At 37.6% G+C, this 22710-nt stretch overlaps 1 protein-coding gene across 20 annotated transcripts in view; it reads left to right on the forward strand.

Annotated features, from left to right (window-relative positions):
* Nucleotides 1-22710, forward strand: part of SMYD3 (SET and MYND domain containing 3) — a 375697-nt gene that overhangs the window by 191797 nt on the left and 161190 nt on the right. For 2 of the 20 annotated variants that reach the window (XM_053937668.1, XM_053937673.1), the window contains exon 2: nucleotides 15663-15773. The exons of 10 other annotated variants lie outside the window; for them this stretch is intronic. In XM_053937668.1, coding sequence (XP_053793643.1) covers nucleotides 15762-15773 — 12 coding nt within the window. In that variant the 5' untranslated portion in view covers nucleotides 15663-15761. Of the gene's footprint in view, nucleotides 1-2747; nucleotides 2829-3374; nucleotides 3452-9647; nucleotides 9728-15662; nucleotides 15774-17939; nucleotides 17992-22710 lie in introns of all 20 variants that reach the window. 8 more of the 20 variants (XM_053937674.1, XM_053937670.1, XM_053937672.1 and 5 more) reach the window with 8 other exon arrangements.

The following is a 22710-nucleotide window of genomic DNA, read 5'->3' on the forward strand; positions in this document are numbered from 1 at the left end:
TTTTGAGCTGAGATGAAATGCATTTAACAAAGGTTATGGAATGATCAGTGGCAAAATTATTAGAGAGAATTTCGTGCCATTTTTAAGGCTCCACTGTTTCTTCTACCTTCATAGCTGATTTTATTTATTTATTTTTCTTCCTAAAATAAATATTTTGGTTTTGAGAAGTTTTATTTTTCAAATTTGTATTTTATTTTAAATCTTCAAAAGAAAAGACATCATTGACATGGTGGATTATAATAGATGATATTTTTAAATGAACTTGTCAGACTTCTCTATTATGGAAGCTGCCAGGACCCCAATATGAATGCAGAACGGGTCTATAAATTTAGAATTTGGACATCATATATATTTAGTAAAAGCATTAATTTGATATATTATGGATTATGTATTTTAAAAATTGTTGTATTTGTATACATTTTATGATTTAATGGATAAATAACATGTATTTGGTATAATAGTGTCAAAGATGCTGCATACCAAAGAGTATTCAATTTCCTGCAAAATTGGGGTTTGAATGAGCAAGTTGTTAACTCTATTAGCTTCAAACCTTTGTATCTCCAAGTACCACAATAATAGTGTTTCTGCTATAAAAATATGCAGTGTCTGACTGTAATACATACCAAAAACTGTTTAATCAAAATATTTTATCAATTAAACATGGGTTGTTCCTTTATTGAACTTCTTGTTTGAAATTTCTATTTCAAAGAACCCTAAAATCAAGAATTGATTTAATTTTATGCACTCCCAATAAAGGAAGTTGGAGTAGATGATGTCCAAAGGTTCTTTCTAACCACTATTTCTATCATTGTTTGATTAAAGATTCTGCTGTTAATTGCAAGTAATTGCTATTTTGTCACCTTTGATAGAGAGATAGAAACAGATGCTTATAGTTTAATAGATGTTTATAGTTTTCAGAAGAAGAGCTTTTTAGAAGAAAAATGAGGCCAAGACACAGCAATGTCAAATGCAGTAACAGGCCTATTCTTACTCAACTCTCAGTGAGTGTGTACAGGCCTTAGTGGAGTTTGCTAATAAATTCATTTAAGTTGTGAAATTCTGTATAAGATAAACAATATTGGTTCATGGTTCCTGAGAAGTTGGTCTGGAAAACAAATATGCTGGAGACAATACCCCATAAAGAGCTTGTATCCCATGTTACAGATGCTCGTCTTAATTGGGACAGAAGCAATTCTGAGAGTCAGAGCAAGCAAGTTTATTTTTGGCACTTTTCCCTTCACCTTGGGGACAGTGACGTTCAAGTCATGAAGTGCTTTTGCTGAGACTGAGCTTTCCTCTTACATCATCAGTATTCTAGCTGGAGTTCTTAAATTTTTTTTCCTGGATCCTTGGGTTCACTCCATTCTTTCATCTAACTCTGCTATTCAAAAAAGGGATTATCATCAAGCCACCTAAATGATATCCACTCTCCTATGTAGTTTATTGTGCTGTGAAGTAACTCTCTGTTTGTTTGATTTGTTTTGCAGGTAAGTAGCACAAGCATCCAATAGTCAACAATTTATGGTAAGTATATTTTGTAATTAGGAGAACTAAAATTGAATTCCTGTTTTTTTCTTTAAAGGGAATAAACAAAGTAGGGGGTTAGTCATAAAATAACATTTGTTTCAGATGCTAGTCAGAATATTTGCAGATGTCATTGGGTTTACATTTTTCTCCTCAAAATATAATTCATGTGTTGCAGGAAGAAATAAATACTCAAGGCAATATTTCAAGGAAGTTCAGCAAACAATATTTACTTAACACAAGAAACAAATGAGGGTTTCTTTTTTATTCTCAACTCCTTTCAGCTATAGTAATCTTAGAAGTTGTTTTAACTGAATGAAAATCTCACACAAATGCTGTGTGTAAACGTTGGTGTCCCTAGAACTTTTTTACTATAGGATAACTAAGACTCTTCTGCTTATCCCGTCTTCGATTTAATGAAAATATTATTAACACAGAGTTATTATCTCTCTAGTATAATTAATAGATCTCAGTGTGCTTCCTAAAATATGTCAGTGTCATCTTTCTTCCCCTTCAGCTGGGGAAGTATTCATAGAATGGTTGCAAGGGACTTCTGGAGATCATATAGTCCGAGCCAAGAGTGGTGAAGAGATCCTATTAGAAGCATATGGTGAAAAGATACATCCTGGGCCACTATCAGGGCTCTGACAGGGCTTGCCATCCTCTGTGGTGCACAGTTGTTATAAAATAAATCTGGTTTTTCTAGTATACATCACAGCTCCCATTAATTTAAAGTCTTAATATGGTACTCAGTTGCTACCCAAGCAAACTTTGAAATTCAAATGTTAATTTTTAGCTTTTTTAACTTCCCAGCCTCTCTAGAGGCAGTTGTTATACTGTTAATATACTGTGAAAGGTGTTACAGCTTTGCACTGCAGTGTTGGGAATTTAATAAGTGTACATGGCACATTTTTTCTTGTGGCAAGACTGATGACTCGCAGCACTTGACACTGATGCTATTAGAGCATTTGATCCTCTTAGAAAGTGATTGTGTTTTCCTCCCTGTAGTTTTAACTTTGTAGAACATTTTCTTGTTACTGCTCAAGTCCATAGAATTCTTATTTGGTGGGGGGTTCTTTTTATTGGTTTCTTTTTTTTTTTTTTTTTTGGTTAGTTTTTTTTTTTTGTTTGTTTGTTTTTTGTTTTGTTCAATAACATTTGTTCCTTTCCTCCCTTCACAGGTACCATTTTTTGGCTTGGGGACAATTTTATTTTGAATTCAGATTGTTCTCTTTAACTGATCACACAACTCACTCAGTCATGGAGGATTTTCTTTTCAACTTTACTGTACATTGACAACAACTGTAAGTTTATGATCTAGTCTACATTTATTTTAGGATCTAGTAATTCAGTTTTGTTTATTATACCTGTGCCCTAATTATCTGGTCTTCTTTGACTATGCTGTCTCATTTTTCCTTGTCATCTTCTCCAGAAGTTTACTTGTGCCGCCTGCTTTCTGTCATCTTTTGTAAACTATTCTGCCAGAGGATTATTGCTCTACATCAACTATCACTTTTTTCCCTGAGATTTTTTTAATGCATGTTTGTACATGCACATACAAAAGTGTGGTAGATGTAAAGTCACATTTAAACAGAAAAATAAAATACGTGACACTAAAATTGTCAAGACTCAATACTGAACATGGAGTTATATATTTTTTGCAGAGGTAAACTCTGAATTTCTTCTGTCCTTTGAAACACCATTATCACCTTGCATCCCCATTTTATCTCCTGCATGCTAAGTTGGTTACATTGTTACATTTTCCATAATTTAATTTTTTGTGGGTGGGTTACAGGGCTGGTATATATAAATAGGAAGGACAAATGGATGCTTTCCATTTGTGTTTTCAGAAGTGAGGAAGTGAGTCTTAACAGTTCTTCCTGGCAGACTCAGCTCATGGTTCCACTTCAGGAAAGGATTTCAAGAGGTGATTTCCTAGCTGTAGTGCCTCATGTTAGGCCTGGAATTCCAAACATCTAAAAGGACCTGCTGAGTAGGATTTGGTTACCCCGATTCAAACTACTAGCAGGGTTTTTTTTTGCTGAGAAAGTTACCTCTGAACAGCAGAAGTACAAAAAAAAAAAAACCCTAGTCCTGGTGCTAATTGAGTATTTATATTATGGAGATTTTTAATATACTTTTTACATAACTTTCAATATGTTCTTCTAAGATTGTACATATATCCTAGCATAATTTTCACCTTCCAGCAGAAATGGAGTATATCGTATATGCTGCTCATACTGCAACAACAATGAGTCTTTTGGGTAAAGTGAGGACTGAAATATATCACTAGATTGTCCAAAAAATATGATGCATCTCTTCAAAATAATATCCTGTATTCTTGAACTGTCAAATATGTTTTCTGCAATTTTCCCATAGACTGGCTATTCAGACTGAGATAAAATTAATGTTTTAAAATTTTCTCTTATATGAGAAATTTCTTGTATCTTGTAGCTGTATTTAATTTTATTGTGGCAAATGGTCTCAAAGGCAATGTCTTACATGCATGAACTTCCTAGAAAAGTGACTAGTGAGTACACCTATGTAGTTTCTGGCAATATTTCTAGAGGTAGTTTTTCTTTTTTTGCTTTTACCTGGGAGCTGCTATGCTGAAGCGGTTGAAAATAAGTTATTTCTTCAAAGCAGCTGGTGAAGTTTTGTGCTCTTCAATTTTTTTTTACCTCCTGTTCTGGATGACCCTGTTTACTAAAAAGAGCCTTAGCAGAAAGATCATCTCATATTAATCTGTTGGCTGTGATTTGGGCTGGGCACTGTTGGGCATCTTCCCCAGACCAACTTTCTGACACTATTGGAAAGGGAAGTCTGTCCTCATATCCACTGGCAGCAGCCTGCAGCCATGATCATTTACTGTTACACCATAACATTTCAAACACTGTTACTTTGCTGTTTTTCCTCTTTTGCTCTTGTACTCCTAATTTTGAAAACAACACAAAAAAATCTGGTCAGAAAATTGGCCTCACATTTTCCTAAGAATATCCTCAGTGATGTAAAAGTTTTGTAAAATCCCAAACATTGCTTGACATAATGGTACTCTTCCCTTTGTCTCAGCAGTTGTACAGTACTTCCCTTTTATAGGCAGTCAAGATTAGCTCTTCTATTGGCTTTAGATGATAGGGATTTACTCTCATAGAGCATCAAAAACCATGAGCTATAGGAATAATTACACTGGAACCAATGCATCTATCTAAGTAAAGCAGTTAGATTATGTATTTATTAAAAAAATAATAAAATATCAGTTCATCTCAGTTTGACTCCATCTTAACCTGCACCTATCACATTCCCCATTTTGTAACTCTTTCCTTACTGTAATTCCATCAGTGAAGGAAAGAATAAGAACAGTGGCTGTCTGAGAGATGTATCTGAGACTCAGTTCTCAGTGAGTTACCCCTGATACATTTGTGTCTTGTGGTGCTTCTAAATATTTTATGCTAACTGCCTTATTGGAACATATAAGATGAAAATTTAGGTGCTATCTTGAAAATGTGAAAGGAATGCTCCCACTTTCACTAAAAGCTTTGGAAAAGGAATGATAGCAAAAGGGATATTTCATATAGCAAGAAGACAAGGCACTAATTTCTTCCATTCAAAAATGTAAAATCTTTATTTTGTGTCAGAGGATAACAACTTGAGTCTTTAACTTACAAAAAAAATGGAAGGAATTGACTGAAGATTTTGTAGTTCACTAGCTGTTGAAATGTAACAGACAATTAATGCTGTTTTGGTTGTTTCCTACTATTTCTTTAACATCCTTTAAAACAAAGACCTTTTTAACTTTTTTTTTTAACATTAAAAATTGCATTAAGCAGGAAACAGGTTGATTAGTTTCTTGAGAGTGAAAGGGTCTAAATCTGATATTTTTTAAATTTCCCAGTTTCCAGGGTGAAGGAGTGTTTCTAGAATAGCACAAGTGGCAATTTCATTGCTCTTTTTTGTCCGTGTGCCTCAGCAGGGAGATCAGAGGGACCACATCTGGGTTTATGAGAGGATGTCCCCCTTTCTATGATTTCATCCTTTTTTCTGTCTGCAGGCTCTTTCCACAGTGTTACAAATTAACACTAACTTCTGTGGTGACTTTGATGATGTTGAGTGCTTGCCTGCAGTCTGGGTTGACACTGCCAAGATAATGTCCCTGAGCAATCAGGTGCTGATAAATCGTAGTGATGATCAAAATGGGTTTTTTTGGGGACAAATTCACAATAGTTGTTTATGGAGGAATTTCTGTTCCCTGTTACAATTTTTTTCTAAGCTTTTATTTTCTTCTATGTAATACTTTCAATAATAACAGCCATTTTGCTAACTTGACTTTGAAGCTGAAAAACTACAAAATAGAAACAATTAAAGTGATGTTTATGCCCCACTTAGAGCAAGGGGTTTGCTACTGTGTGGGTCCTCTCCTCTACATCCAGATCATTCTGAAAGTTGGCAAGAGCAGGATCCCATCCTTCAGCTGAGCAGGACAATGTGGTTGTGAGCAGGGATGCTAGTGTCCCTGGTATGCTGGCCATGCCCAGGGTCCCATGCCCTCTAATTCAGTGAGTGACTAATATGGAAATTTGGCATATTTTTTGACAATAAAAATCACAGGGTTTTGTAAAGAGGGTAACAAGCCAGTTTCAGTGGAAGCGTGCCTGCTGAGATGCTAAGCTGTGATTAAGCTCAGTCTGAAAATAATTTGGCTGGTTTTGGAAGGAAACAATTCAGTGTATATATGCTTAAAGTCCTTGAGGGGTTTTGTCACTGTCTAATGTAACTACAGAAAAAATTCAAATCCTATTCCTGTGATGAGCTTCCATGTGGTTATTACTGAGATCTGGTCATTTGTCAAGACTTAATGGACCACAAAAAATAAGTGTCTCAAGAAGTGCATCTATATTCATGTTTTAATTCAGCTTGGGGTGTTCCTCTGAAGTGAATTTCCCAATCAGTCCCCTTTGGTTGGTTTTGGCTGAACAGCAGAACATGAACAGGAAACTGATGATTTTTGTTTATGAGACTAAAATAGAGGATGTGCTCAAGGAGTCTTGAATGTACACCAGGTGCAAGTGAGCTTCAGGACAAGGCATCAAAGCAGAGCTGGTCTGAAGAGAAACAGAAAAATCTGAAATACATACAGTAGGGATGACAGATCCTCACCACTAAATTTTGGTCTATAGACCAGTTCCTATGTGTCTGTAATACTTGCTAACATATACGTAGCCAGTGCCACTGTGAGCCTTTTGGATGCTTACCACCTCATGAAGTTAAACCATCTCCATTTTGGACAAAGATACTGTGTCCACTTTTGTAATTTATACTCACATTGTTCCTGCAAAAAAATTTACCCTGCGGTGCTTAGTACTGGTATAATACCACAGAAATGTGTGTCATTCTGCAGGTCAGAAAGTGTTAGTATGTGAGGAGTGTCAAAGCTGAGAATTATGGGAGGGGTTCTTCTGCCCAGTTTTTAAATGCATTTATGAATATTGAGCATTTCTTCATCTGCAAAACCAGTTCTTGATTCTATGCAAAAAGAAGTGACGGGATCCTTGCTTTAAGAACCTCTTCCTTCAGTTGCAGGGTGAGTACAACTCACTCTGGCGGGCTGTGTACTGATGTGCTGTGCCTTTTCCACACACCCTGAAGAAGGAGTCCAAAGCAAAAATTACTCCTTAGGGTCAATGGCAAATAAAACTTCCCTCCTCTTCTTACAAGTGGTTCTTAATCCTCAAAAAAATCAGAGCAGGTGGTTGTGTTGGGGCATTGTTCCTGTGTCTTAGCCTTATGTATGCTTTGGAGAATGAAGGTTTCTGTGAGTTTTAGCAATATTCTTTTCCAGGCACTGTGCAAAGCTTCAACACCTCTCCGTGTACGAGCTGAGCATCTCTGAGTAACAACACAATGACTGAGCTCATGAAGTTGCTGAATGAAGTTCAGTATTACTGAAGGCTGAGGCGAGAGGTCATGAAGTGGCTGGTGCAACACGTATAAACCAGCGTGGCACTTTTAGGGGGGCTGTGGTGAATGAAAGTGAAAAACTGACTGGAAAAGACAAGGGTAAAGAAGCAGAGATAACTGCCCTGGAAAAAACATTCATAGTCAATAAAGAGTCCAACAAAGGTGTTTTTTTTTTTATTAGTAACACTGAAGATGGATTGGAAAATTGCTCCTGGACCACTGTTATTCACATATGTGGTGAAGTTTGTAAAGACTTAATTTCAGCAGTAATAGTTTTCTCTTATAAATAAAAATCTCAAGCTGCTACACAAAGGAGGTTGCTGTTATTACCCTATTTCTGTGGGGGATAGGGAGTGAGATGCTGGAGGGGTGGCAAGAAATTACTTGTTTGAGGACATTCAGCTGACCCAAACAGATTGAGCAGCAATTCCCAGTCTCCCTGAAGTATCAGAGCAGTGCTCAGTGTGTGCAGTATATAAAACCAACAAACACCAGTTTGTGGCTCTGTGGCACAGGATGGGGGTGTTCAACCAGCCTCTGGGAGCTGCCTCCTCAGCCTGTATAGTACCTGGATCTGGGATAGGGAGGGAGAAAACTGGGGATGGACTTGTCCTTCTCCCAGAAATGCCCAAGGTTATATCCAGTTGCTACCAAAAGCTATGTGCAGTCATGGAAAATTCATATATAATCTAAGTCTGTGAGTTGAATGGTTTATGTGAGCTATTGTGGTGGCCAAATTTTGTTGAGTGTCAATACTGTCAGCAAGTTGTTCCTCATTATTCTGTGGGTATTAGTAAGTTCATTTTGTGTTCTTTGATAGTGCTTATTATCTAAATTATTTTAAGTGGTTTGTGTCAGTTCAGTAAATACTGGTTATGATTTAAAAAGCATTTTCACAGGTGCTTTACTACATTTGTATTCAAGAGGCATAAGCTCCTTTTGCATACATCGTATGGATATGCAGTCACTTTCAGCAGCAGATGTTTCACCCACATACGGGTGGATGGATTTCTGTGCGATGGAGTAGAGACTTCTCTGTCAGAGAAAACCATTGTTACTCCCAGATTCTTTGGTCTTGTTGTTTGGTTCCGAAGTGTGCTAATTACTTGCAGGCACAAAACATCTCCAGAAAACATTTGTAACTTCGCATGAGGAACCTGATCCAAGGGTTTCCTTCTGACAAAGCTGCTGGAAGCTAGGTAGCGTGTGTGCCACTTGCCAGAGAAGCCTCGGGCTGCAGCTCACGATACTCGCGGCAGGGCTCGCACTGGCTGTGCCCGTGCCACGGTGCTGGGTTATGCAGTAGTTAACAGATCCACTTACGCACCTTCGGACTTGCTTCTCTTCCAGACTTAGAGGGAGGTCCAGCCACGTCAGGGTGGGAAGGGTGAAGTGAAGCAAGGACGTAGAGAAGGCGGCTTTACAGGATGTCCCGGCAGCCCTGGCAGCCCCTTTGGCCGCCGGGCTGTCCCGCCGCTGGCTCCCGCTGCCGGGCTGCGCTCTCGCCCCCGCGCAGCAGATGGCAATGATGTGCCGCGAACGCTGCCTCGGCCCGCTTCGCATCGGAGGCAGCGCCCGTGCCCCAGACACGATGGCTGTGCCAGGTTCCCGAGGATAGGATAGATTGCATCCCAGTTATTGCCATGATTCATTTTCACTACTGCTTTTTTCCCCTTTTTTTTTCTCCCCGATTAATTTCGTCTCATTCCCTGTAAGCTATATTTGCTGCTGTGATAGCACGGTCTTAGTCTGTGTTGCCGACTCACAATATTTTGGCTTTGATTTAGTTGACCACTTCCACAGATGTCACCGATTCTGTGTGATCTGTAGACCTTTTATGAAATGCATGCATGATAAAGGAGGACAGACTACATGATTTGTTTAATGGCCCCTTCCAGACCTTAAATATTACGAATCTTGTTTCTGTGGTAGAGTGAAAAGATAAGGACTTCCTACATTATGAAGGAAGTTGGGGAAGTGAAATTTTTAACTGAAACTTCCAAATGTGTTTCTCCTACTTCCACAACCTCGGGGTCAAGGGCTTTAGGTAACAGGAATTTTAATTACCTTTTATAATTTGCCAGGGACATAAGATATTTATGTATGATATCTACTACTGTAGTGATACCATTAACAAGCTGCTCTTGGAAATTGTTTCTAATGCCTAGTTTCTACGTAAATATAGAAAAATACCTGAATTTTGGAGATGCTGGGGATGCTACCACTTGTGAAAACTGGACTACATTTGGTAAGAATTGTCTATAAACCAAAGTACTCATTCTTTGGATGGACTTCTTATTTTATGGACTACCATAAAATAATAATAATAATAATAATAATAATAATAATAGTCAACATTGCATACAGTGACAGCAACTTTTGTAAATGAAAGTATTGATTGCTCCCTTGCATTGCTGTCCATCTGTTATTTTAGGCTTTTCTATACATTCTATCAGCAAAATGCCTATGTGAATAATTTAATATAAAATCAGCATTACAGATTTTCTGATACCCAATTTAAAAGTTATGTGCTTATCCTGTAAAATAATGTATGCACTGCATATGCATGCACATGCAATGTATGCATGCACTGCTGCACAGAGAAGTATTTTTTACTCCATAAAGTGTTAGGATATTTTTCAAGGTTGTTGTTGGGTTTTTTTTGGTTGGTGTTTTTTTTTTTTTTTAATGCAGCTCTTTTAAAGCAATTTTGAAAGCAATTCTGAAAGGAGGTCCAGTCGCTACTAATTCCTGTGTAAATTAAGCATAATCACTCAGAGAAGAGACCCTTTATTTAGTGAGTTTAAAGCTCATTATACAATTTTGTAGTGGGAAAATTACCCTGCCTGTAAATTAGCTGCATTTCCTAATGAAATAACTTGGCAATTTTTTCAGCTTCCTTTGATAGGAGTAAGAATTATAGTGGCATTGGAAAGCAAAATCATGCTATACCTACTGGCAATTTTTTCAATTGTACAAGATATTATAACTGTGAACACATTTTGATTCAGATTGATCTCAACAAGTAACAAAAGCATCTTTTTTCATGGTGTTTTTTCATCTCTTTCCCACCTCTTTTATTAGAGCCTAAAGTCAGCTCCATCAGCCTTACTTCTGGTTTATGATGACACATATTCTCTTGGGATATGTGGCTTTCTCAAGCAATAAAGCATCATTACACTGCTTATTTCTGAGGACGCACTATTTCACATGTGAATTGTGTTTCAAGGGACAAACCAGCAGAGCTCATCATGTTAATTTTCCCAAAAAACGAGGCTTTCATCCTCCCATCAGGTTTGCAAAGGCGAGCATATTTACTATAGGTGTCTGTCCTTGTCTTGTTCTACCCTGACACTTGTAGATGGCAGCAAATTGATGGCATTTTAAGTGCTTTGGCTGCAGCTACCAGCAACAGGAGTGGTAGAAGACAAAATAATTGTTCTTGAGCTGGCTGTCCTCTCGCAAGCAGCAGCAGCCTCAGTGCACGATAGCAAGCCAGGCTGGTGCCTGTGGCTCTGCAGTGTGTGCACAGCCGTCCGCTGAGCCAGGTGTCATGATAGAGGTACATGGACCTGCTGTAAAATTGAAAATAATTTTAAGAATGCCTGAAAGAGCTGCTTTTTCCTGAAATTGGTTATGCTTTGTAATATAGATATTAATCATATGTATTGATAGGGTGTGGTTGGTTTTGTTTCATTCGGAAAAGGTATAAATTTAGGGGTGTATGGATTAGTATCCTGAGGGTTTCTGTTTTCTCTTCTGGGTTTGGCCAGTTTTCAGCTGTATAAAATAAAGGTTTAAGAAGAGTTTGGCTTTGAAAAATAACATTCAGACTGTCCATAAAGAAGTATTCAGAAAGGTCATCTCAGTGTGTGGGTGCTTTCTTCATTTCTTCACACAACCCTGTTTGTTTTACGATAACAGCAAGAAGCAAGTTCTTTGAAGTTTTTTTCAGTGTATTAAAATTAGTGAAAGATTAAATGGAGTTTTGTTATATTTGATCAGTATGAAACTTTGTATCAGTGTGAAAAATATTCCTTCAGCAGTTAGGACCTGGTACTGAAATTCTGCTGCTGGACAGGGGTTTTGGGTCAATAACTGGTTTCAGAGTTGCTTGCAGTCCAGCACAGAAAAGAAAAGCCATTTTCAAAATACTAGTTCCTCTGGTTTTTGTGTAGATTCCTCTTTAAAATAGGGCTGTGCATACTTGTCAAACAGGCCAGCATGGTGAAAAATCATATTTCTATTTTGGATGGAATGAGAATGTAGCTCCCTGAAGTTAGTGTACATAACTGAATTGCCAATACTTTTGGGTTTGCACACTACTACTGATTTCCAGTCCTTAACAGTAGATGCTCATCACTTCTTAAAGGTAACGTATTTCTGCTTGGCATTTTCAGCATCTGAAGACAGACCCCTGAGAGAGTCACAATACTAAAATTCATTCTCTTTGCAAATGTGAAAACAAATATAGTGTGAAATTTCTAGGGCAGACATTTCTGTGAAAAAAAATACTTATTTCTGATGAAATTAATTTTTTTTGTTTGATTTAATCCTTGATGTATTTTTATATCTATAAATTGGTTTTTATATCTATAAGAGTGGTTGTTGCACAGAACCAATAAATAGCATAAAAATTGTAGGAAAAGGGAAATAAAAATAAGCAAATTTGAGGTGAAAGGTGCATTACTCCATTGCTATTTTGATAATTAGAGAGAAAAAATTAATAGTTGCCATAAAGTGTTTCAAACATGAGAGTCTCTTATTACATCCTCAAGACTGTAATTAATCACTTGCAGCCATATATGTTCTTTGTATAGTGGTGTGCAGCAGTAGCATTTCATTAAAATTCAATTCAATAATAACAGGTCACTCAGGATGTCATTTCCTCTGGAGAAGGTTGGGAAGCTGAATGCTGCTGCTTCACCCCTCATGTGCTGTGCCAGCACACTGAGTTGAGTAGAGGAGAGTGCAAGCTGAGCACACCAGAAAGCCCCTTGGTCCGGGTGAAAATGCTCACGTGAGCTCTGGGAGCACAGGGATGGGCACAGGGCTGGCAAACACGTAACAGGGCAGCAGATGGACAGTGGTACAGTGAGCACAGGCACGGGGTTCTGATAGAGATGCTGCAAGTCACAGTCAAATTCCCACCAAAAGGAAGTACCACAGTTAAGAAGAAATAATTCATAATAATATAAAATAAATGCAAGTGATAATTTGTCCTAGTAACAGAATTATTTTTTGACTTTAACAATTCTTAATTTTTTTTTTTTAGCAACAGTCATTGATTAAATACTCACAGCTCCTGTGCTGTCCTAGTGCCTTAGCTAGTTTGCACTGGCAGTGAAGTTAAGAGAAAGATGGGTGGACAAGTGGTTGGAGGTGCTCTGATTGTCATTTAGTTTTATTAATCCCTTAAGGAACAAGATATCAGAGAGACAGATTTTGTCTAGTACATTCCATGTTATTTTGAGGGATAGGATGAAACATAAGCAAGAGTAAGAAGGTGACCTTGGCGCCCAGTGGGATTTGGGCATTGAGAAACATTTTGATAACAGACTCTGGAGGTATCACTGTTGTATCACTGTTTTCCCAAGTGAGTCCTTACAGATTGTTGGGAACCATGCTACCAGTTAATCATTCCATCCTCACAGCATGCAGGTGCTCCCTCATGCAGTATGCAGTAAGTATAAAACATTTTCCCATGCAGCTGAAGGAACCTGAAGCCCTGTCCTGCACCATCTTCTGCTTGTGACTTACATTCCTTTTGAAATATATCTCACTGGCATTACAAGAAAACACATTAGGCTCCTGGAGCTGCTCTTGGAGTCAATAAAGAGCAACATAAGTTGTGTAGTTGCACCCTATTGTTTTAGATTTTACTTCAAGAATATTTTTTTGCAATTAGATTGTTGAAGTCAACGAAGTACAAACATAGGGAGCAGAGAGGTTTTGAAAGGGAGGGCACCTGCCAGTAGCTGCCTGAGGATTCTTTCTAATCTTAAATATGATTTAATGCTCTGTGAAAAGAATTAAGAATCTCATTTTACACTGAAGCATGCTGTTAATGCGCATATAAAAACCTCAGCAATTTTATTGACAGTTATGAATTTACAGCTGCTGTTGGTGATTTTTTTTTTTAAGACTGCTTTCCTTTACCCAATTCTTTGCAGACCATTGTCATAGTTTGCTATTAGCTAAGGCAGAACCTCATTTAGCAGAAATGCATAGGTCTTCAATTTCACTGTATACATCAGGAAAAAAGAAAATCAATGTGAAGCCTGGACTTAGTCTGCTGATGCCAGAGATGACTATCTGTAGCATGCAGAAAGAAACCCTGGCTCAGATTAGTTTTTCTTTACCCTTTGGATGTTAAAAATAACAGAAAGAGGCTACAGCTGGTGAGAGTTCTTATGACTATTATGCTCAGTCAAATTTGGTGTTAATCCTAGAGACTGTCAGTGTATGTACCAACTATTTCAAGTACTCAGTATTAATTTAGTATTCATTTATATTTATTATTATCATTTATATTAATTGATGGGAGGATGAGTATTAAGAAACAATTTGTGCATTTGAAGTTTCATGTTTGCATTGAATATCCATTGTGTGTTTGTGTGCATGATTGCCACACACCCATGACTATATGTGTGTGTGTGTATATATATACACACAAATATATATATAAATACACATGGGTGCCTCTTTTTGTCTGTGTACATGTGCCTGACCTTCTAGTCTATTTATATATAAGAACATGGGTCTGAATTACTGAATACTCTTTAAATTGAATATTCACAAATTGTGATATTTATACAGTGTCTAAACATCAAGAATATGAAAGGGTGAAGATAAGTTTTATTTTCAAACAAGAATTTGGAAAAAAACCAGCCAACTGCCAGCTTGCAGAGTCCAGACTTCACAGGAGGGGTCTCTGTGTGTGGAGTTTATGTTAAATTGACTGTCACTGAGAAGATTCCTTATAAATTGTATTCTTTAGACTTGATTAAAACCCCTCAAAGAATAGATTTTCTTTTTTTTTTAATTTGAAAGTTATTGTTCTGTTGTATCTAAAATAGACCTATTTTCCCTTTTTATTATACTTGCCATGATGTGTTTTACAGAAATGTCTTTGAAATGATGTCTGAGATGTGTGTGTTGGCCAAGAATATATATATATATATATATATATATATATATATATATATATATATGAGATAAATGAGAATTTTTAGTAAAATGTTAAGACAAGATAGGAAACTTTTGAGAAAATGGGAAAGTATAATTATACCAACAACTCTACTTTTGAAACTGGAAAGGCATCCTTAAATAATTTTTTTCTATCCCTACTGAAGTTGCTATTCTGGCCTGTTGAAAATTACACGGACTGGTCTTGACATGATAGGATGGAGACATTCTTTATGGCTCTATACAAAGAAGATGCTGGAGCTTCCCAATTATTTCTATCAGCTGTTATATTTTTAACATTACTTCCAGCAGTTATATTTCATGGTGTGTTTGTGGGATCAGGGTCTGCAAATCTCGTCTACTATTCTTTTCTGAATTATTTTATTTATAATTGCTACTTTTTAATTCTGAAACATTACCGACATCTGCCAGTAGACTTTGCAAAGTAACTGAATTCAGTAATTAATTTCAAGGGAATATTGTGCTATTCCTTGCCCAAAATCGTTCTCTGGTTCTGGCTTTCCAGAGACATGAATTCAGTGTATTTGAGCAGTGAATTTGCCTTAATTTCCAGATATGCATAAATGTGCATAACTCAGCTTGGGAATCCACCTCTGGCTTGGATCTTGGGAGATGCTGGTTCTGGACTTTTTCCTGACAGCTGACCCTGATTCATTCATCCGATCTCTTTGAAGTACCTTGGGATGCTTGGAAAATGTGTATATATTGTTGTTTGCTTCCTGTGTAAAATTATCCCCTGAAGATGCTGTAGTTTGACATAGTGCTTTAGATTTTAACATGTTTGAGGTATATTCCTCATTTTAACTTACTCCATTGCTCATGTTTCTTTTGGAAAAGGAAAAATTTGATTTTGGAAAGCAAACTTATTTTAGAAATTTTATTGTCTTCTCTTTTATTATTATTTTTTAAAGGTCATTTTTCTAAGCAATTTCTTAGAGATTCTAAGACATTTTCTCATTCCTTCAAAAATACAGGATCTGTATGAAATGAACTCCATGATAAGCCAGAGTATTACTTCATATTAAGTATACAGTACGTATGATGCACAAAAGAAATGGAAAGACCTGTGGCATATGCTGTGTCAGGTATTTTTCTGTACTTAATGATCTATGGTCCTTTCCCAAAGATTACTATTAAACCTTATATAAGTGAGCTAGTTCTAAATTCTAAATTTAATCTAATTCTAATTCTAAAATTAATTCTAAATATAAGCTACTCTTAATTTAAATATAGTGGCTTACATTTACATAGCAAATATTTTTCTAATTTTAATTAATCAACCTTAGAATTGGAGGAGTTGCTTTTTTTTTTTTGTGAGCTAATTAGATGTAATCTCTCTTTCTCTATTTTCATTGCCTTTAATCAGCTTTCTCTGGCCAGATAGCACTCTTAATTCAGTTATTTCACTTCCAAAATGTAATTGTGTTTATATATTGTAGGCATTTATAGTAATGCTTGGTCTTGCTTGTTTGCATGAGCCTCAGCATTTCCCCATAACCCTCCAAATGGATTTTGATTCCTGTGGTGATAATAAGAGTGGCGGAAACTGCTGCAGTAATGTAAACAGCAGCTTCATAATACTGTACATGAGAACAAAATATATAATGGAAAAGGCTGCTGCTGCTGTGGACTTGATCTGTTGGGAAGATTTGTTTCATGCACCTTTTCATTCTCTATTTCTGAGCTGACAGTTTGGGGTGACATTTATAGCATTCCTGTCTCATCTCTCTACCTGTTTGGTAGAAGTAGTTCCATACCTGCAGGACAAGTTATACCTGCATCAACTAGGAAATGGATCAAGCATTGGTCTAACCTGCTCCCTCTGCAATCCTAACAAATCTTCCATCTCTAATGAACAAAAAAATGTATGTTTTGGAAAACGAATGCCTTACTGTTTTTCTGTCCTCTGCCCAAGCCACAGGGGCTGTCTGGGGTGCTGTGGAGATGAACCTCTCCATTTTCCCCTGTTCTGCACTGACAGCATTTTGCTCCAGAATCAAGTTTCTCTTACTGAAGGGTCTCCCTTGGCACAAGCACCAAGGAGCCAGCACATGCTTGTGCTCTGTGATGCATCTGAACACAAGTGTTGAGGGCCTAGAAATTAGTGAGTGCTGTTCTGGGTATTTAAAGTGCTGTGAATCATGCTAACCCTGAGCAATATTTCAACTATTTAGATAGACAAATGTTAAATGATTTTTTAATATTTTCCATTAATAATTTTAGGTAGGCAGTAGCAATTTAATTTAGATTAACTGTTATGTAAAAGTCTGTGTTGCATGTGAAATCAGATGTTTATTCTAATTTCAAATTATTTGGGTTGCATCATGCTAAGAGTTCAAAATGGAAAAGAAGTATTGAAAGTGGTTAAAGGATATGTATTTGTGCAAGACATACGATCTGCTGAAGAGGCATTCTCTTTGCTGCTGTAAGACAATTTTTACTTTCACTAACTAAAGATCAGAGCAAACTATTTGCATCAAAGCTTCTTATTTAAAACAGTTTATTGATGGCAGCACACTTGCTGAATTTGCAAGCAAGCACCTTTACATAGCTATAGCAGCATGAAGTGTGCCTGCCTGTTATTGGAAGGCATCCAAGGACATCCTCAGTCTTTCAGCTTTCCTCTGTGGGGTGGGGTTTTTGTTGCTGTTGCTGCTTTTCTTCATTTCCCGTACTGCAGCAATTTCTAAATAAGTGCTGGTTGATTTCTCCATTTGTTATTTTTCTCTTCAAAGTTAGGATGCTTAGAGAGCCATTGAACAGATACAGACTTTCTTTCCTGGACAACTTAAAGTAGGATCTCTTCCTTTTCTCTGGTGGTACTAGCTGCCAGCAGGCTTGAGTGGCCCTCTGGAAGAACCCTGATAGCCCACATGATTTGTGATAGCCAGGGTACCAAAGGCTACATCTTTAAACAATACCTTGCACTTATTTGCAAATGAAGCCAGGTTGTTAATCAGAAATGGGCTGACAAGGCAGCAGTGATTCCTGCCTCTAGAGGAAAGCATGAGGAGTTTTGTGGGGAGGAAAGGGCAAGGCATTGGACTGGGGAGTGGGCACCAGCAGAGGAGAGCTGGTGGTCAGCGACTCAGCAGTGTGGGGTGAGTGTCCATTCCTCAGCCTCCTCCCAGCCCCGAGTCCATGAGGATTCCAGTAAGTCATTATGCCTTAAGATTACTCAGTGATTTCCCTTTCATCTTTACAAAGCCATTCAAAAATTGCCTGTAACTGGCACATGTGCTCTCTTTCAGAGATGAAGGATGCCATTTGTGTCTAGTTTGAATACTGACACACCATTACCTGGTAAGAAATTTAAAGAAGAAGCTACCTTTCTTTCTTCTAAGAAAGAAACTTCGACATTGATTAAAACATTTGAATTTCATTGAACAAAGTGGTTTTTAGTGACCTCCGTTTCCCAGATGATATGCCCCCTTTTTGTATGCAACATTCTGGTACAAATTAATCAGTACATTCTAAGCAAGTACAGAGATTACGATGAGGATTATGATATTATTTTAGGAGATGATGCTGTCTGGCTGATGCATTTTAAGCACTCTTTCAAATCTCCCTCAGTTGTGCTTAATGTCCAGTTTGTGATGCCAGTGAGTGTGTAACAATATAGCTCTTTTATAAAATCAAAATCTTTGTGCAGTGATAGAAACACTACTTAATCAAGCAATAAATAAAAGAATTAACATTGTGACATAGGTCTTGTAAATTATCTCCAGATTAGGCAGATACACACATGGTCATGTTTAAAAACAGCTTTTTGTAATAGTATAAAGAAGCACTGAGATGTTGTGTTGTGTGAATACACCTATCAACCCATCACGCTGAAATATCTAGTAGAAATAAAGGGGAAAAAAATCAACATTTACAATACCTGATCAGTAAAATAGTAGATTGAGAATGAATGGAGGGATAGTTTTTAACGATGATAAAAATGCCATCTTCAAGACACTTCAAGGGATAATTAGTCCTAGTCCTCCAATAATCCAAGGTTCAACTACTGGGGAGAGGGCTGTTGCAACAAAGGACCAGATCAGTCATTGCTTTATCTGGATGAACCTGTCCAAGGACAGAATCTCTCAACCTGTTTGACAAGATATTTCAGTGCTGCTAGTGAAAATATTTTTCCAGCTCTCCAACTTTAATCTCTGAAACTGCTTTGTGTGGTTGTTTTCCTTGTTATGCTGTCTGACACTACCCAAGAGGTGTTTGGTGGTGGTGTCCAAAGAACTGCCTTTCAAATAGTTGTAAGCAGATATTAAATACCTCTGTGGTTTCTCCTTTACCAAAATTATCGGGCCCAGCCCCTTCAGCCTCTCTACATGGGGTATGTGTGTTAGGCACTTTGTTGGACCTTTCCAATATTCTCTGCATCCCTCTTGAAGTGAGGGTCCCCCCAGGATGATTCAGCATGAGCTTCCCTTAGTCTGCTGCCACGCTCCTCTGGATACAGTTCAGCATGCAATTTGTTCTGTGCACAGTGAGGGCTCACTTCTGCAGCACGGTGTCCACTGTAACATCACAGGCTTGTACTCAAGGGCTGCTGCTTGGTGAGGTTTCAGTCAATGCATGCAGTTATTCCACTCTGTTGCAGAGTCCTGTTTTTTCCGCTGTTGAAGGTCATGACTTTTCTGTTGGTTAACCCCCAAATTTATTGAAGTCTCCTGGACTGAGGCTCTGGCACTTATCCTGTCAGCCACTCTGCCTAGCTCAGAGCTGCTTGAAAATTTGCCAAGTCTATTGACTTCCTGTCTGAGTGGAGGTCAGTCTACCAATGCCTACTGATAAAGTCCATCCTGTTATTTTTATTTTGATAGCCTCCTAAGATACTTAGCAATGCTTTTAGGAAAAAACCCTCCATAATAATATACTATAATATTATACATTATACATTATACTCCTACTCTTCTAAAAAGAAGGAAAGACTCAATAGTGAAGCTGAAGTTGATATTTTATCCTTATGCAGAGATGATGTAAATATATTTAGGTTGATGTATGAAATTTCATAATACCTTTTTTTCTTCTGAGTACACCATGTTCTGTTCTCTTTATCTCACTGACTCACATGAACAGTCTACCACTCTATCTTGGTTTTAAATACAATTTATTGCACTTTTGAACAAGAAGTATTTGGTTTATGACAAAGCAGCATGATGTGTGTTAAGGAAAGTATTTTCAGGTTAGACTCCAAGTCTCTTCTATGTGGAGAAATCATCATAATTGGTCTTCCAAAATCTTTATTAGACACCTTAAATAGTATCCATATATTTGTGAAAGTTTCTATAATTTCAGGTCCTATTTGACAGTTTTAGTGTGAATAAAGGACACTGGCTGAATTTCTGTACCATGATGTACCAAAAATGTGGTCTAGTAGGATTTTAGTACTGGGAAAAAGAAACATATCTTCTTTTTTTTTTTTTTTTTTTTAGATACTGTATATCTTGAATACTAGCCCCAAGCCAGACTCTTTATATTTGCAAGTTTTAATTTAATTCAGGGAAGAGAACTCTGGCAAGGCATGAAAAGTTACTTTAATCTAATGTATTTGGGGTTTTTTTTGTGGTGTGGTTTTTTGTTGTTTAGCTCTCATTTTTTGAACCCATTAACTAAATGACCAAATGGCTCCAGCTCTCAGTTTATGAGCTAGATGATGGATGCTGCAATTATTCTGAAATAAAGTGTTATTTTTTATAAGTTAAGAACTGGTGCTTTGTAAGTAAAAAAATGGTTGCTGAACATTAGGAGCATGTTAATGGAACCAGAAGGAAGATCTACAGAAATTCAGAGGAGGACTTTTGAGGCTTTCTGAAAGATCTTATGGAATGGAGCCCATTGACAATCCCATGTTCACTCCCCCCAGTGATCACTGGGTCCACCTGGACATTTAAGGCAGCTTTTAGTCTTGTGGGAAGGACATGATTTGATTCAGGTTATTATCTCAGTTCAGTAAACTTAGCTGAAGAAAAGTTTCTGTGCAGGGGTGGATTTTGTGGTGTGAGTCTACTTCTATTTCATTTAAAGATCATGGTCTTCCTTTAACCTCATCAGAAAAATGAACAAATCTGGTTCACTTCACCCTTAAATTTCTCTAGATTTCTTAATGTGTTCAATGTGCAAATTAACATGAATGCAGACTAAGCAAGGAAAGCATTTTTAAAAGACTACAAGAAATACAGCATATTGTATAAGCACTTGTTTGCTGCCAATAGATCAAGGCACAATAATGGAGACCATGTATAAAGCCCTAAAATAATGTTAAAGAATGTGAAGAAGATGACTACCCAGGTTCCCTCACAAAAGTACAAATTCATGGCTAGTCCTACCGTGTTAGAAATTGAATTATAATTTATACCTACATAATTTGAATAGTCAGTGTGGTTGCCATCCAGTACTTGAGTAATTTTTTTTTGGTCTGTTTTTTTAAAGAAAAACCCAAAGTGACAATTTTATTATGGTGGATGACCGCAAGTTGAATGAGATGGCAGGAATTATCCTTCAGAGAATCTGATTTCATTCACATGGCAGACTTGTGAAACCCAAAGGACACACTGTGTCTTGCCTGGCTCCCAAAATCAACACAACTGTGTTAGTTTAGATTGTAGATTGTTGTGGGGGTTTTTAAACAGAATATGTATCCTCCCACCTTGCTTTCGAGAAGGAAATAGAATAGAGCATTATTTGTTCAAGAAAGCAGCATTCAGTTTAAACAATTTCTTGCAGTGATACCTTTGCTTGCAGCTCCTTAGAGTTACACAAATCCATTGAGGAAAACAGTAACAAGTGGCAAGTGGGCTCTGATGATAACAGGTCCTTGACAGCAAAACTTCAAATGAAGAGAAGGGCAGCAAGCCGGAGGAGCAGTAATACCGGGAAGATATTTGCTATGATAACCTTTGCCTGGGCAAGAAGTAGACTCAGCCCTCCGTCTCCTGAAAGTTTGTGGTCACAGCTGCTGCCTTGAGTGCTAGGGTGAAAAAAGAGGTGGCTTCCCTTGGCACGTGCACATGGCTAAAGGGTATTCTTGAACACAAAGAGAGCACAAAGGCTGTTGGCTGCTTGCTGGCAGGCCGTGGTGGGCTGTTTTCATACTCACAGCTTTGTGACACTGCTGTCAGTGTCACAGCAGTTTCTTCTTATTTTAGGCTGCTGAAAGGCTTACTTTGTGGATTTGCTAGTTACACTGATATCCTAAAATTGAAACCATATACAGTTATGTCATGTTAATATTTGGTTTGGTAATTTCTGTTTTGCTTTATACACTTCTAATTCAACACAGGAATAATGCATTCAGCTAAAAGTTTGTTGATTCCCTATGGGCAAAAAAATGCAAACCAAACTAACTTCTTTTTGAGTATTGCTGTCTTGTGTTCCAAATACCAGTATCTGGAATCACTAACTACTTGTGGTAAGCCTCTGAAAATAGAGGCATATAATGGAAGTCATGTTTTTTAAGTAAAAAGCAGATCTGTGATCTCTGTTATAGACTCTCCAAAAACTATCAGGGATTAGTTTAGATTTATGTTGGTGTAAATGGGGCAAGACCTTGGCCTTAAAAAGAGACCAACTTGATACTTCACTGAAAATACTGAAATTACCTTAGAGTGAACTATTTATTTTTTGATAAATCACACAGAATCATAGAATGTGCTGAGTTGGAAGGAACCCACAAGTTGGACAAGAAGTCCAACTCCTGGCCATTGCAGGACACCCCAAGAGTCACACCATGTGCCTCAGAGCATTGTCCAAACGCTCCTTGAACTCCCTCAGGCTGGTGCTGTGACCACTTCCCTGGGGAGCTGTTCCAGTGCCCAACCACCCTCTGGATGAAAAACCTTTTCCTTATATCCACCCTAAACCTCCCCTGACGCAACTTCAGGCCATTCCCTCTGGTTCTGTCACCAGTCACCACGGAGAAGCAATCAGTGCCTGCCCCTCCTCTTCCACTCACTAGGAAGGTGTAACTGCAATGAAGTCTCCCCTCACTCTCCTCCAGGCTGAACAGACCAAGTGACC

The sequence above is a fragment of the Vidua chalybeata genome, chromosome 3, assembly GCF_026979565.1.
Source record: "Vidua chalybeata isolate OUT-0048 chromosome 3, bVidCha1 merged haplotype, whole genome shotgun sequence".
Classification (NCBI taxonomy): Eukaryota; Metazoa; Chordata; class Aves; order Passeriformes; family Viduidae; genus Vidua; species Vidua chalybeata.